Genomic DNA, 13,120 nt, shown 5'->3' with positions numbered 1-13,120 from the left:
GAACTCTCGGAACGGCCGGAGAGACAGGAAGGGGGGTGGTTTTTTAAAAAACCGCGTAAATTGCGCATTGGCCCGTTCACGGCCACCGTGAAACTCCCGTTGAAAACCTGTGACCATATATTCGGGAGAAATGCGAATGAAATGCGTCTGTTTAATGAGGTAATGTGACCGGCACTCGGGATTGCATGGGGAATGCGGGGAACATGCGACTTAGAATGAGTAATGTGGATTTGACCTAGGATCTGGGACACCCAGGTCCAAAACCTCATTCTGCCATGGGAGCTTGCTGGTTAACCTTTGCCTGTCACTCTCTTTCAGCCTAGCCCACCTCATAGGGCTGTTGTAACTTGAAGGAAAGGGAGAATGATGTACACTCAACCCTGAGCTCCCTGGAAGAAGGGTGCAATTCAAATATACTTGAAAGATGGCTTTTTTAAAATAAAAAAATACCACCACTGCAACACACAAGACTTACCTTGAAGTACTCCAGTAAGCCCCTGCAGGTAACCTTGGAACCGTTGATCTCCTTTTCCAAAAGCTGGCTAGGATCCAGCACAAATGGGATCAGGTGCTGCAGCTGATCTTTGAATTCGTCTGCGATGTCTACAGGAAAGGGAAAGCCAACAAGCCAAGGTTTAAAAAGGAGAGAAGGTGAAATCATTCCACAGTACCAGTGAAACTAAAAACAAAACCTTTTTCCTTAAGGGATCATGTTAAAATAACTATTATCATACAATAAGGGAACATCACCAAAATTCAAAGCTCGCCGTGATATAACACCCTTCTTCTTCTAAGCCTCTGTCTACACTTTTTATCTAGTGGATTCCCTGATCTCCAGACTCCACAGTTTTTCTGTGATAGATCTTGACTCCTTATTGCTTCTGGGCTCCTGCTCCCTGATCACTCCTGATATGTGGGGCTCCTGTGGGGCTGCTTCTGACTGTTGGGCGCCCCCTGTGATGGCACTGTCCCTTTCCTCAAATGTCTCCAGGTCACCCCCATCTCCCCTGTGTTCTTGCTGACCCGTCCTCCTACAGTCACTCCTTCGCATTCTGGATACCCTGATGGTGTTCTGTGGATGTGATCCACGTGTTTCTTAAGTATCTGTTCTGAAGACAGCTCAACTTCATAGGATGCTGGCCCGCTTGCTCCATCACCATCCCCGGGTTCCATCCGCTGTCTCCCACACAAAAAGATATCCAAAAAATCCTCTTCCAGCTGAAGGGCACAAGGTGCTGTTTGAGAGGACTGTTTCATGATGCTCAGCTGCTTGGTGTCAATGCACTTTTGCGCCTACTGCAGCTCACAAAAAATCCAAATGTGAGCCCAGCGATTGGCCAAACAAATTCTGCTGGAGAGATCCCAGCTGCTGCAGAGGGTATCGCAGTAGAAATCTGGCTTGCTGTCTCAAGAGGTACCTGTCCCGTGCAATGCAGACTCATCTTCAATGACTGCGCTGCCCACTCTGCTAACCCAGTGGAGGAGGGAGGTAAGGAGGCAGTGCATACGTGTTGAACACCATTCTGTTCCATAAAATCCCAGATGGCGGCCCCTGTAAAAATTGGGGCATTCCCTGCGACTAAAATTTCAGGCGATCCAAAACACGCAAAGGTTTGTCTGAACTGTCCTACTTCAGCATTTGTGTACATTGTGTGTACCTCCAACCATATTGTGTGGACATCTACCACCGTCATCAGCATTTTACCTCCGACTGGGCCTGCAAAGTCAGCATGCAGTCGAACCCAGGGTTCATCCAGCCATGCCCACAGGTGGGTTTGTGCAGCTGCTGGACGAGTTTCCTGACAACGGGCACAGCATCTTGCTCATTTCTCAATGTCACAATACAAGCCTGGCCCTCAAACCAAGCCGCACGCCACACCTTTCATTCCAGAAATAGTAAGGTGAATTTTGTGTGGTTGAGTGAAAACCTGCTTACTCAGCTTACCAGGTACTATCACTCTCCCCAGGATGAAATCTTAATTCCAGTAGTCATGGGGGGAAATGGCTGTCTTGCTTTATCCTGGATTCTGCCTGGCCACTGGTTGAAATGGGCCTTGATGGAACGAGGATTTGATTCAGCATAAGGAAGCATCATTTGTCCTCATATGAGTTTGCCTCCATCTTTGGTAGCTCAAAACATGGTTTGGGTTGTAACCTATGATTACTACCAATCATCACCTGGTGCAATTCTGAACCATGGTTTGCAATCAGCCCTGCAAAAAAACCATTCCAGAATCAGGAATCAAGGTTCCAATTGGACTTTCAAACCCTGGTTTCATGCAAGCTTTGGTTAGGAACAACCACTGAATTGTAAACTGTAGAATACAGCCATTGCTTCTCTTGAACGCTGCAAAACCTAGAAACAAGACCGCAGAATGGACGAAAAGTGGAAAAGCAACCGTGTGCCATATTTTGCCTGTTGCACGTCTGAAATCTCCAAGCCCAGCTTGACTTCTAACCAACCGTTGGTGCAAAACCCCAGTTGGTGGTACTGCCTGGATGGTGCCTGTGTCGTTGTACCTGGGACTGCCAAGCTCAATCTTCAAGGAGAGAACTGCTTAAGCACGCAGACCGAGCCCTTACCTTTCAGACGGCCATCAAAGTTTGGGCTGGTGGCCACCTTGAGGCCGGGGTGGGGCAAGAGGAAGCAGTTGACGTTGGTGAAACAAGAATGGATGTGCTTCCGAACATTCTGGATCTCCTCGTGCTGGTGAGATTTCACCTGGTGGTATGAGGAGACCAATCAGTCATCATGCACTCTTTTTACATCAAGAGGCTACAAAACTAAAACATCAGTTATCCTAAGTTTCTTCCATCAGAGGTGGCATATGTAGCGGTACCAGGCAATGTCACTTCCAAACAGTGACCAGCTGCAGCCTTGCTTTGCATCTGCAAGGCATGGCTGTGTTGTGTGCCTTCAGATCTTGGCACTATCAACTTAAAGGACATATAGGATATGGAATGATGTTCGCCTTTAGTTACAGGACATTCAAACAGATCTATTTAAGTATTAGTAGGTATTACATCAGGGCTTGACAAATCCCAGGCACCAGGGCACCCTGGCACCTAGAAATTTCACTGCGGTGCCGAATATTTTCAGTAGTCATTTATTTTGCCTCTGAGTGATTCTCAGTAGAAGCACAAAGCTTATTTAGGTGAGGGGCAGAGGTTAGCTTTTTGCTATGATGACAACTAGGGTTACCCCATATTTATTTATATACTATAACACTTGTCACAGCTTTTTAAAAAAAAACAATTACAAGCAGCTGTGAAGTTTTTAGGATGCGGTTTTGTGGAAGCAATAATGAGAAAGTATGGTCATTAAAATATAAAACCCTGAAGGCTGAAAAATAAGTCTGGCTCCTAAAGCTGAAGAAAATTTGTCAAGGCCTGTATGGCACCCTGGGATTCCATGCAGAAACAGAAGGGCAGACTGGAGCATCGGACAAGTGCAGAATACGGTTTCCTAAGAGTTGTGACTTTGGATTTTTTAAAGAAAAGATGCTCCTTCAAGTCCCAAGTAACAAAGGCCTTTGAAGGTACAAATCACCACTTTGAGCTCAACTCAGAAATAAATCAGCAACCAATATGATAACTTCGTGACTATTATATGCATTACAGATATTTGATTTTAATCATATATACTCAGGGCTTTTTTTCAGCGGGAACGTGGTGGAACGGAGTTCCAGCACCTCTTAAAAATGGTCACATGGCCAGTGGCCCCACCGCCTGATCTCCAGACAGAGGGGAGTTTAGATTGCCTTCCGTGCAGCTTGGCGGCACGGAGGGCAATCTAAACTCCCCTCTGTCTGGAGATCAGGGGGAGGGGCCACTGGCCATGTGACCATTTTCGCCAAGGGCAATTTAAACTTTAAAAAACTCCCCCCCCCCCTGTTCCAGCTGACCCAAAGTGATGTCATTGTGCGGTCCTGAGTTCCACCACTGAGTTCCACCACCTCTTTTCCCAGAAAAAAAGCCCTGTCTATACTCAAATTATACATATGTTAACTCTGTATGACCTTAATGCAGTTCATTAGCAGGCTGTGGGAAAATACGTTATGTCCTTTTATCTTTGATAACTAATTAAAAGTATTTGGAACAGAGTAGATAAAATTATTTTTAATTGCTAGAAAAGACTAATCTATTAATCTAGTTTGTAGTAGTTTTTTTAGTAACGTCAATGATTTCTAAAAAACTTATCAGTGCAGGTGTGCAATGATATCATAAATTAGCTTCAGTAAAATCACATAATTAAAAAATATGAAGAATTACCTAAATTAAAGACCCATCACATTTTATATTAGTGCCCAATGTTAAAGATCTTAGAAATCTGCATAGATAGCAAATGTCATTATGTATAAAAGGATATCACCAAAATTTTAAAAACAAGGTTTGATGAAGGAAATCTAGATGATACGCGCGCAGATGTTGCCTCTTTGTATTAGAAGAGGCATTCCTTCACTTAAAGGGAATAGAGAATATCTCTACTAAGTAAAGAGGTATTCCCTTGTGTGTTTGAAGACAGAATGCCTCTTTTAACGTGAGATGAGAAATATATATATCTGTGTCTCTATGTAAATTCAAATGCATTTCATAGTAGGTTAAGTATGATCTGATTTTAAATCATTTTTATTTGGTTTTATTTAAGGAAAGTAAGATTCCCGTTTAATATGCACTGATATTTTCATATCTTGTTTAACTAAAAACATTACGGTTTATTTCAATAAATAATAAAGACTTAAGCTCTAAAAGAAGAGTACCCTGATGAGAAAGCGTTAAACAAGAAGAACCCACTTTCTAATCATTTGTACTGAGAAGCAGGTTCTCTAACGAGATCCTTGTTATCAGGCCTTATTTAAAGCCCTTTGATGATATCCAGTTTGGGGGAAATAAATTTTGCACTAAGGACAGTTCAGAAGCTTTAGTTAGGTATGAATAAATCAGTCTGTTTTATGTGGACAAAGCAGCTTGCCCCAGTGAGTGATTAGGTTGCTGCATTTTGAACAAATCACAGAGTCCACGTTGTCTTCTAGGATAGCCCGTATAAAACCTGTTACAATTAGCCCCAGGGTTTCCAGAGCATGGGTGGTAAACGGCACGTTAAAAGAGGCATTCCGTCTTCTAACACACAAGGGAATACCTCTTTACTTAGTAGAGATATTCTCTATTCCCTTTAAGCGAAGGAATGCCTCTTCTAATACAAAGAGGCAACACCTGTGCGCGTATCATCTAAAAATAAAGTATCCTTTTTTTAAGGTATGCTGTTTTTAGAATATGCAAGCGTATGCAGATTAACTAAGGTTTGATCCACTGTGTGATAACCCAAGAGAAAGCGTTAAGTTGCGTCCAATCTGCCGTTTCTCACTAAACATGGAACGCTACTTGAATAATTCGAAAGGATGCCACAAAGGGCCTCTTTCTACCTCCAGCCGCTTTTCCAAAAACTGCTTGCCACCGTCCAGGCCATAAAAATACTCATATGGGAAACTCCAGTCTCGGACCAGGAACATCAGGGTCTATGTGGAAGACAGAAGGCTTTAAGCAACATACGAAGATAATGGCAGAAAAGGGCTTAGAGAACTCCACCCACTAGAAAAGCGGGACGCAGGAACCCACAGACAGTGTCGAGGAAGGACACTTGTAGGGGGGGCTCAGCAGCCGCTCTCTGTCTCTAGCACAACAGGAGAGAGAATCGTGGAGAGAACTGGTAGAAACAAAAGCAAAAAAACCCGCGTTATACTCACTAAGATGTAATAAGACACAGTCAACAGAGCAATAAAGCAGGGGAAACAACGAGTCCTTCTGTGGAAAATATTCTAATATAGAATTGTATAGTTCTATGTCTGTCATATACAGTCTCTGTACCCAAAGTGAGTACATTCTTAAAGTGCTACTGCAAATGGGTGAAGGATATACACTCTGGAAACACAGAACACAAATAGTTAAGGTGCTAGTCCTCAAAGAGTCATCATATTGCGCATGGAAATATTAAAGTGCAAGAATCGCAGCATATAACAAATTTAGTCTACAGAGCATATTCCAACAATCAAACATAAGTTCAACATTAAAGAAGGTCCAAAAAGCACTTATATCACAATGGTATTAGAGGAAATAAGACTTGACACAAAGGTTCTTCATTAAGAGTCTCATAGTAGTTCTATCGGGATATCTAGATCCTCACTGGCCCGTTTAAATATCAATCTTTTTCAAAGAGTCACAGTCAAAGAGCAATCACGTTGCAAGAACACAGAAGTGGCAACGTAGAGAATTACTGAATTAGTTGCAAAGTGGCCCAAAGGCTCTCGGACTGTCAGTATATCGCGGGTTTTCTTGCTCTCTGTCTCTACAGCATAACAGGTTCTGCATGGCAATGCGTCTGTTTCAGACACTGCTTGGCCTGTACACAACCAAAAAGCAGCTTACAAACACAATACAAATCACAAATCCAAAAGCATAAAACCACCAGTAATTTTTTTAAAAAAATCAGCCAGCAGGAAGGAAAAGGAGACATTATAATCTCAACTATCGGTATACCGTTGAGCAACAGATCACAGGGGCCCTCCGAAATAAAGCTGCCAACACAGGAAAAGAAAGCAACAGCGCCGTGACAGACTTAACTATGAAGATATATTTATACACAATAAATTATGAATGAAAGTGGATCGTTTGTAGCATATTCATTAGAAATTATTAAAGTCACTCGTCTGGAAGGAGCTGTTTGCAAAATGCCGGGGATATTTTTTTGGCCACATTGTATTCTATGGTTTTTGTAACTGCCAGGAAGACGGTTACCAGAAACAGGACATGAATGCTAGCACACCCGTAGCAGTTACAAGCAGAAGGACCTGGGCCAATTCCAGATGACTAACCTGAAGGCATTGCAGGCAGCCATGTTCCGGATCGCAACGGGGAAAACGCGAAATACCGCGTTTTCTCGCGCGAGTTTGGCGCAACATCGCACCAAACTCGTGCGAGAAAACGCGGTATTTCGCGTTTTCCCCGTCGCGATCCGGAACATGGCAGCATGCAGCGCCTTCAGGTTAGTCATCTGGAATCGGCCCTGGAATAGTATCCCCTTGGACTTATTGGACATTGATCTTAATGAAGTGATTCATTGTTGACATATTTATGAACCTTCTTTTAACCTTCGTCTTTGTAATTTATAACAAGGCACTGTCACTTTAAACGAATAAGCACTGGTCACTTTTACTACTCTAACCTATGTTAAATGTGAATATGATTTAACACTGTATTTCGATTGAATGTACTGTGACTGCCACAGTGGCACTATTTGCAATTCTAAGATTTGTGACTTTAATAATTTCCAATGAATACTCTACAAACGATCCACTTTCATCCATAATTTGTTGTGTATAAATATATCTTCATAGTTAGTTTGTCGCAGCGCTGTTGTTTTCTTTTCCTGAGCTATTTACTGTGATGGTTGTTGTGGGTTTTCCGGGCTGTATTGCCGTGGTTTTGGCATTGTAGTTCCTGATGTTTCGCCAGCAGCTGTGGCTGGCATCTTCAGAGGTGTAGCACCAAAAGACAGAGATCTCTCAGTGTCACAGTCCACGGCAATACAGCCCGGAAAACCCACAACAACCATCGTTCTCCGGCCGTGAAAGCCTTCGACAATACATATTTACCGTGACTCTCTCTTATTACTTTGGTTCAGAAAGCCAACACAGGCAGAGTGACAACAGCCTCCCTTCGGAGGGAGCTCTGCAGTCTTGTTGATGAGGAGGGTAACTAAGCTTCCATTCACTACCCCCCTTGTAAGAAAGAGGGATGCCCAAATTCATCTCAGGTCAGTACTATAGAATTGGCGTCAACCCAGATCGATGCTTCCATCCAATTCGGCATGAACATACTAACAAGTATGCCGGCTGCAAAGATCTCGGTCCGAGTGCGGGACGTACCAGGTGTGCCCCTTCCCTACTTACACCCATACCTGGAAGGGTTTGAGGAAGATCTCATCCATAGCCAGGCGGCCATACTCCGTAAACAGCTAGAAAGAGAAATAAAACACTTATTAGGGTGAGATAGAGGCAGACATGACATTTCAAGCCACTCCTTGTAATGGCCAAATCTAGAAAAGATGGGGGGGGGTGTTATTTTGCAGCATTTGAACATAGTGATTAAGTGGCCGGACTGCGAATCAGCACTCTGTTGGTTTGAATCCCACTACTGCCGTGAGCTCTGCAAGTGGCCTTGGGTAAGCCACTCCTCTCAGCCCCCAGTTGCATTGTAGGGATAATAATAACACTTTGTTTACTGCTTTGAGGGGGGGAAAGCGCAGTTATTTATTCAAACAGTTGGTCCATCCATCCATTGCAACAAATTGCAACAGAGTTTTGGGGGTCTCAGGCAGAGAACACCTGGTAACTGAGGATACCAAGATACAAACCTGGGACCTTCTACATTCAAAGCATGCCCTCTTCCCCTGAGCCGCAGCCCATGTCCAAAAAAATATGAAACTGGTTTAGATGAAGTCAGACCTTCAAAAGTTAGGACCATCTGTTCTACCCAGCTGGAACTCTCCGGAATCTGACATGGAAAAAGACCTACCAAGAACTTCCTAGCACCTGTTACCTACAATCCTTTAACTGGCAATGCCAAAAAATTAAAACTGGGAACTTCTGCCTGTAAAGCAAGTGGTTTGCCATTGAGCTCTAACCCTATTTTTGCAGGATTTATCTTGGATATTAAAACTGCCTGCTTGACCACTGAAAGTCATATTCAGAAATTCACCTGAGTTTCAAAGTTTCTCCCAGGTATAAAGACTAGAAATGAGCTTGGGGGAGGGGGGAAAGCTGAGATTCATAGCAGCAGGGCTTTTTTTCTGGGAAAAGAGGTGGTGGAACTCATTGGGTTGCCCTCAGAGAAAATGGTTACATGGCTGGTGGCCCAGCCCCCTGATCTCCAGACAGAGGAGAGTTTAGATTGCCCTCCATGCCGTTCCAGCAGCACAGAGGTCAATCTACACTCCCCTCTGTCTGGAGATCAGGGGCGGGGCCATCAGCTATGTGACCATTTTCAAGATGTTCTGGAACTCCATTCCACCACGTTCCAGCTGAAAAAAAAGCCCTGCATAGCAGTAACACATTCTTTGATGTTGTGCTCTCCTGTAGAATCACAGAATACACCGCCTTGTAAGTGCTGTGCTGTGCGTTGGAACGATGCCCATTTCTACTTTCTGTACAGCACCATGCGTGACATAAAGCAAACCATTTATCAATAGTTATTGCCTACCTGCAGCTGCTGGAGATCGTCTTCCTGGATGTTCTGGGACAAGTTATAGATCTAAAAAAGGAAGGGAAGTGACAAAACACAGCGATCAGTCATGCTGACCCATTCCAGAGGGAGAGCTGCACGATTCTTTCGTAGCAAAAACAACCACAAGATCTGTAGCACCACCAAAATGCCATGGATTTATTGCAGCCCTGACAAAGTGAGCTTTCAGCCGGGAAAGCCAATGCTATGATAAGTCTTGAAGGAGCCACAAAACATTTTTCTGTGCGAGGAGCAAGATCCTTCCGAACTCAGCCATGTTCCGAAGAGATACAGTTCTTCCTTTAATATACCTATAGTAATATTATGCATAGAACTAGCATAGTTCACTATTAATTTACACAACCTGGAAACAAAATTCAAGATTCCTTTGGATACTCCCTCGAGTTTTTGATGAACAGCAATATGTTCTTTCTATCATCCACTGTCTGCTTATTTTGTGGCTGCTTCCGTTACTATCCTATTGGCATGTTTTTAATTTAATTTATGTTGATTTTATCTGGTATTGTTTTACTTCGAACTGTGAGACGCCTGGAAGGCAAGGGATAAATGGTTTTCCTTTCCTTTCATCCAGTAAAAGCTCTATGATAGAAAGATCTGGAGCAGTATATAGTTATTCTTAATAGTTTATTACTCAATAGATAAAAGGAGCAGAATATTTTTGCAACTGCTAGGGTCTTTTTTGCTTCCTTATCAGCAAGTAAAGATGTAAACATCTCATAGCGATATGAATCAGAACCATCTGTCAAGCATAGGGAAATATAACGTCTCCTGAGATTAACATACAAGGGCACGCCAAAAGAATGTGTGCAGTAGTAGAAATCTTACCTAAAGAACAAGCACAGATTCGTTCTGAAAAACCTACCCAGCGTGATTACCAAAGAATGGCCATTTAGTCTAGCCAAGGCCAGAGCTTTTAAAAGACCTGAAGGGATCAACAAATGGATATAAGAAGGGAAAGGTCTTGGGAGAGGAATGCCAAAAAACTGAGAAGTACAGACCGCGTGCTCTAAGAGCAGAGCTTTGGTGGTCAATTAATTTTACATGATTTCTCACCAAAGTTGTAAGAAAGTGGCCTCAAGAGATTCATCAGTAAAGGGATAAAGAGGGACCAAAGACTTCGCTACCGTTTCTGTAAACAGCGAAGGATCATAGACTTCATCACTACTGCTATAAGTATGATCCTACTCAGGGCTTTTTTTCTGGGAAAAGAGGTGGTGGAACTCAGTGGGTTGCCCGCCTCCGGAGGGCAATCTAAACTCCCCTCTGTCTGGAGATCAGGGGGCGGGGCCACCAGCCATGTGACCATTTTCAAGAGGTTCCGGAACTCCGTTCCACCGCATTCCAGCTGAAAAAAAGCCCTGATCCTACTTATATTTAGTTCCCATGTTGTTTAAAATATCAGTCATGGAATCTGCCTGTGCTCCGTTTCAACACCGTTAAATCTTTAACCTTTCTTTCCATTCATTCTTTCTTACTCTTTAAATCTTGCAAATCGCACGGATTTGTATTTATATTACATGTACTGTATTACAGGTATACCGAAATGTCATGATATTGATCGTACTGACTCACACCATGCAATGCTCCTGGAGTCTCAGTGAGAAACACGGACTATAAATGACATTAAAATAAATAAATCATGAAAACTATATCCCTGAATAGTATTCAGGGTAACATTAATAGTGAGAAGTTTCTCATGGACAATCTTAAACCGGGTAGACCTGTAAGACTCTTAAGTGCACCAAGTAGCCCTTACTGCTTAAATGTAGGCTAATAAATAGTCTAAATGCTTGCATCCAAGCCCTCGCCTCAAGGGAAGGCTGACCTCATTCAGAACAGAGAGCCATACCAGATACACAGCGAGGAATATTTAATCATTTCCACTAAAAAATAAAAGTAAATGGTCAATATTTTCATTAACTGACACAATCCTTATGGCTACTGCATAAAGGATTATGGGAGCAACTTTTAAGATGGAAACTTGAACAGCACCGGGAACATAATTCCCACCTCCATTTTGGAAAAAAATGAGTAAGTTGCTAATACAATTTTTTGCTTTATTTCTTATCAAGACTGATGTGGGCCCCATTTCAAATCAGATTAAAATAGAATACCCAAATATGACCATTCCTTTACTCGTGGAATTCCTTCACCATTCATTTTCCAGCAATGCACTATAGCATTTCTTTCTTTTTTCTTTTTTTAAAACAGCCACTTTAGATTTCTGATCATTTATTCTCAGACCTTCCCTGGTATGTTATTCCCCCAAAAATTTAAGCATCCCTGAAGACCAGCTCTCATTTGAGATAATATGACAGTATCGCCATCACAGAGCAAAACTGGAATATTTTAATTGGCCAGACAAGGCAGATGACAAGATTCATTGAAACAGGTCAAAAGACTATTCATATATAAATTGAATAAAAATGAGGCCAAGAGGCATCCCTGCCTGACCCCATTAGCGAGGTTAAATTACTCAGTCAACTCGCCGCCATGAGTGCAATGAACCTGTGCTGTAAGATCTACATAAAGTGGCTGCAGAGGCTATGGCAGCCTTTTGTCGATAAAAGTATGCTGCAGCTTTTCCCGGAGTCTTGTCCGAGGAATAGTATCAAAAGCCCCTTTCAAATCAATAAAGCCTGCCTCAAGGAAACCAAAATTGGTTTTCAATAAAATACTTCCTAGTTCGGTCTGGCCTGACACACTTCCTGCGACCCGATTCCTTCTTCAGCCACGACACGCTCTGCCTTCTGGGTAACGATCCAGCTTTTGCTATTGCAACACAGCAACTACCTCCCCCACGAAGCGTCGAGGTAAACAATCCAATCTGACTGGACACCCAGGGGGATTGCAGGCCTTTGATGAAAGCATTGCTCCGCTTACAAAACAAGGAGCTTACCTGAACAGAACTCGTCATGGTGCTGAGGGCAAAGATGGTGGCGCAGTCCTTGACGGTCGACTGGCTGTCAAAGGCTCCTTGGGTGTCCATCAGCACAACCGCCACCTGTAAGCAGGCGTCAAAGGGTAAGAAACACAGACCAAGAGGAGCCCCCCAACAAGCCCCTCAGCACCGCAAGTGGCAATAATCAACTTTGCCAATGGAAAAGTAAGAGTTTCAATTAAAACTGCCGATGTACCAATTTACATCCTGCCCTCTCTGCTCATGGGGACTGTCTTGGGTGGCATCCTGAAGCCAGTAAGGTACAGGGGGGGGGCGCACTAGAGCACTGAACTTGGAGCAGAGTGTTGCAGGACCAACCACCATTTGACCACGGTTCACTCAGAAGCCTTGGGCAAGACAATCACTCCCCCCCTCACCCTAAGTGACTATGCAAGGCTGTGAAAAGGAAGGTTAAAACGACACCACCCCAAAGGATACTATGTCCTTGTGGCTTGCTAGAGAAACAGCAGGACACAAATATCATCAGTAATAATATTCTGGGTAATTTACATGATACTTTAGCCCTACACTGCAAGGTGGAAATCGTTACATCATGCCAAGGACCATTTTTACTGATTTAAGAGACCCATGCAGCTATGTCGACCACATTGTTCTGCCTGTTTTAATTCTGAGAGACGGATCCACAATCCACGGATGCAAGAACCAGAGGCCTTTCCTGCCCTTCCCACCCCCGACCTGTCCCATCAGACCCCAGGAAACTTGATTCCTGAGGCTGCAGAAAGGATAACAGCTGGGCGGGGCTGTGCAGAGCAGGGGTCAAAGTTGGACTCTCCTCCCTCTTCTGATGGCACAGTTCCAATGATGGAACAGGAAGGAGAGGGCAACGTCACCCCCTGTTCCACATGGCAGCTCCCACCCCTC

At 43.5% G+C, this 13,120-nt stretch overlaps 1 protein-coding gene across 1 annotated transcript in view; it reads right to left on the bottom strand.

Moving 5' to 3' along the window:
* Nucleotides 1–13,120, bottom strand: part of ATL3 (atlastin GTPase 3) — a 41,940-nt gene that overhangs the window by 14,057 nt on the left and 14,763 nt on the right. The window contains exons 4-9 of the mRNA XM_054993504.1: nt 12,197–12,301; nt 9,256–9,306; nt 7,955–8,011; nt 5,424–5,516; nt 2,584–2,722; nt 476–603 (exon numbers count right to left, since the gene is read on the bottom strand). Of these exons, the coding sequence (XP_054849479.1) occupies nt 476–603; nt 2,584–2,722; nt 5,424–5,516; nt 7,955–8,011; nt 9,256–9,306; nt 12,197–12,301 (573 nt within the window). The remainder of the gene's footprint in view (nt 1–475; nt 604–2,583; nt 2,723–5,423; nt 5,517–7,954; nt 8,012–9,255; nt 9,307–12,196; nt 12,302–13,120) is intronic.

Source organism: Eublepharis macularius, chromosome 1, assembly GCF_028583425.1.
Source record: "Eublepharis macularius isolate TG4126 chromosome 1, MPM_Emac_v1.0, whole genome shotgun sequence".
In the NCBI taxonomy this organism is placed as follows: Eukaryota; Metazoa; Chordata; class Lepidosauria; order Squamata; family Eublepharidae; genus Eublepharis; species Eublepharis macularius.
Note: the sequence above shows the minus strand (reverse complement) of the source record. Positions and strands in the feature narration are given on the sequence as shown.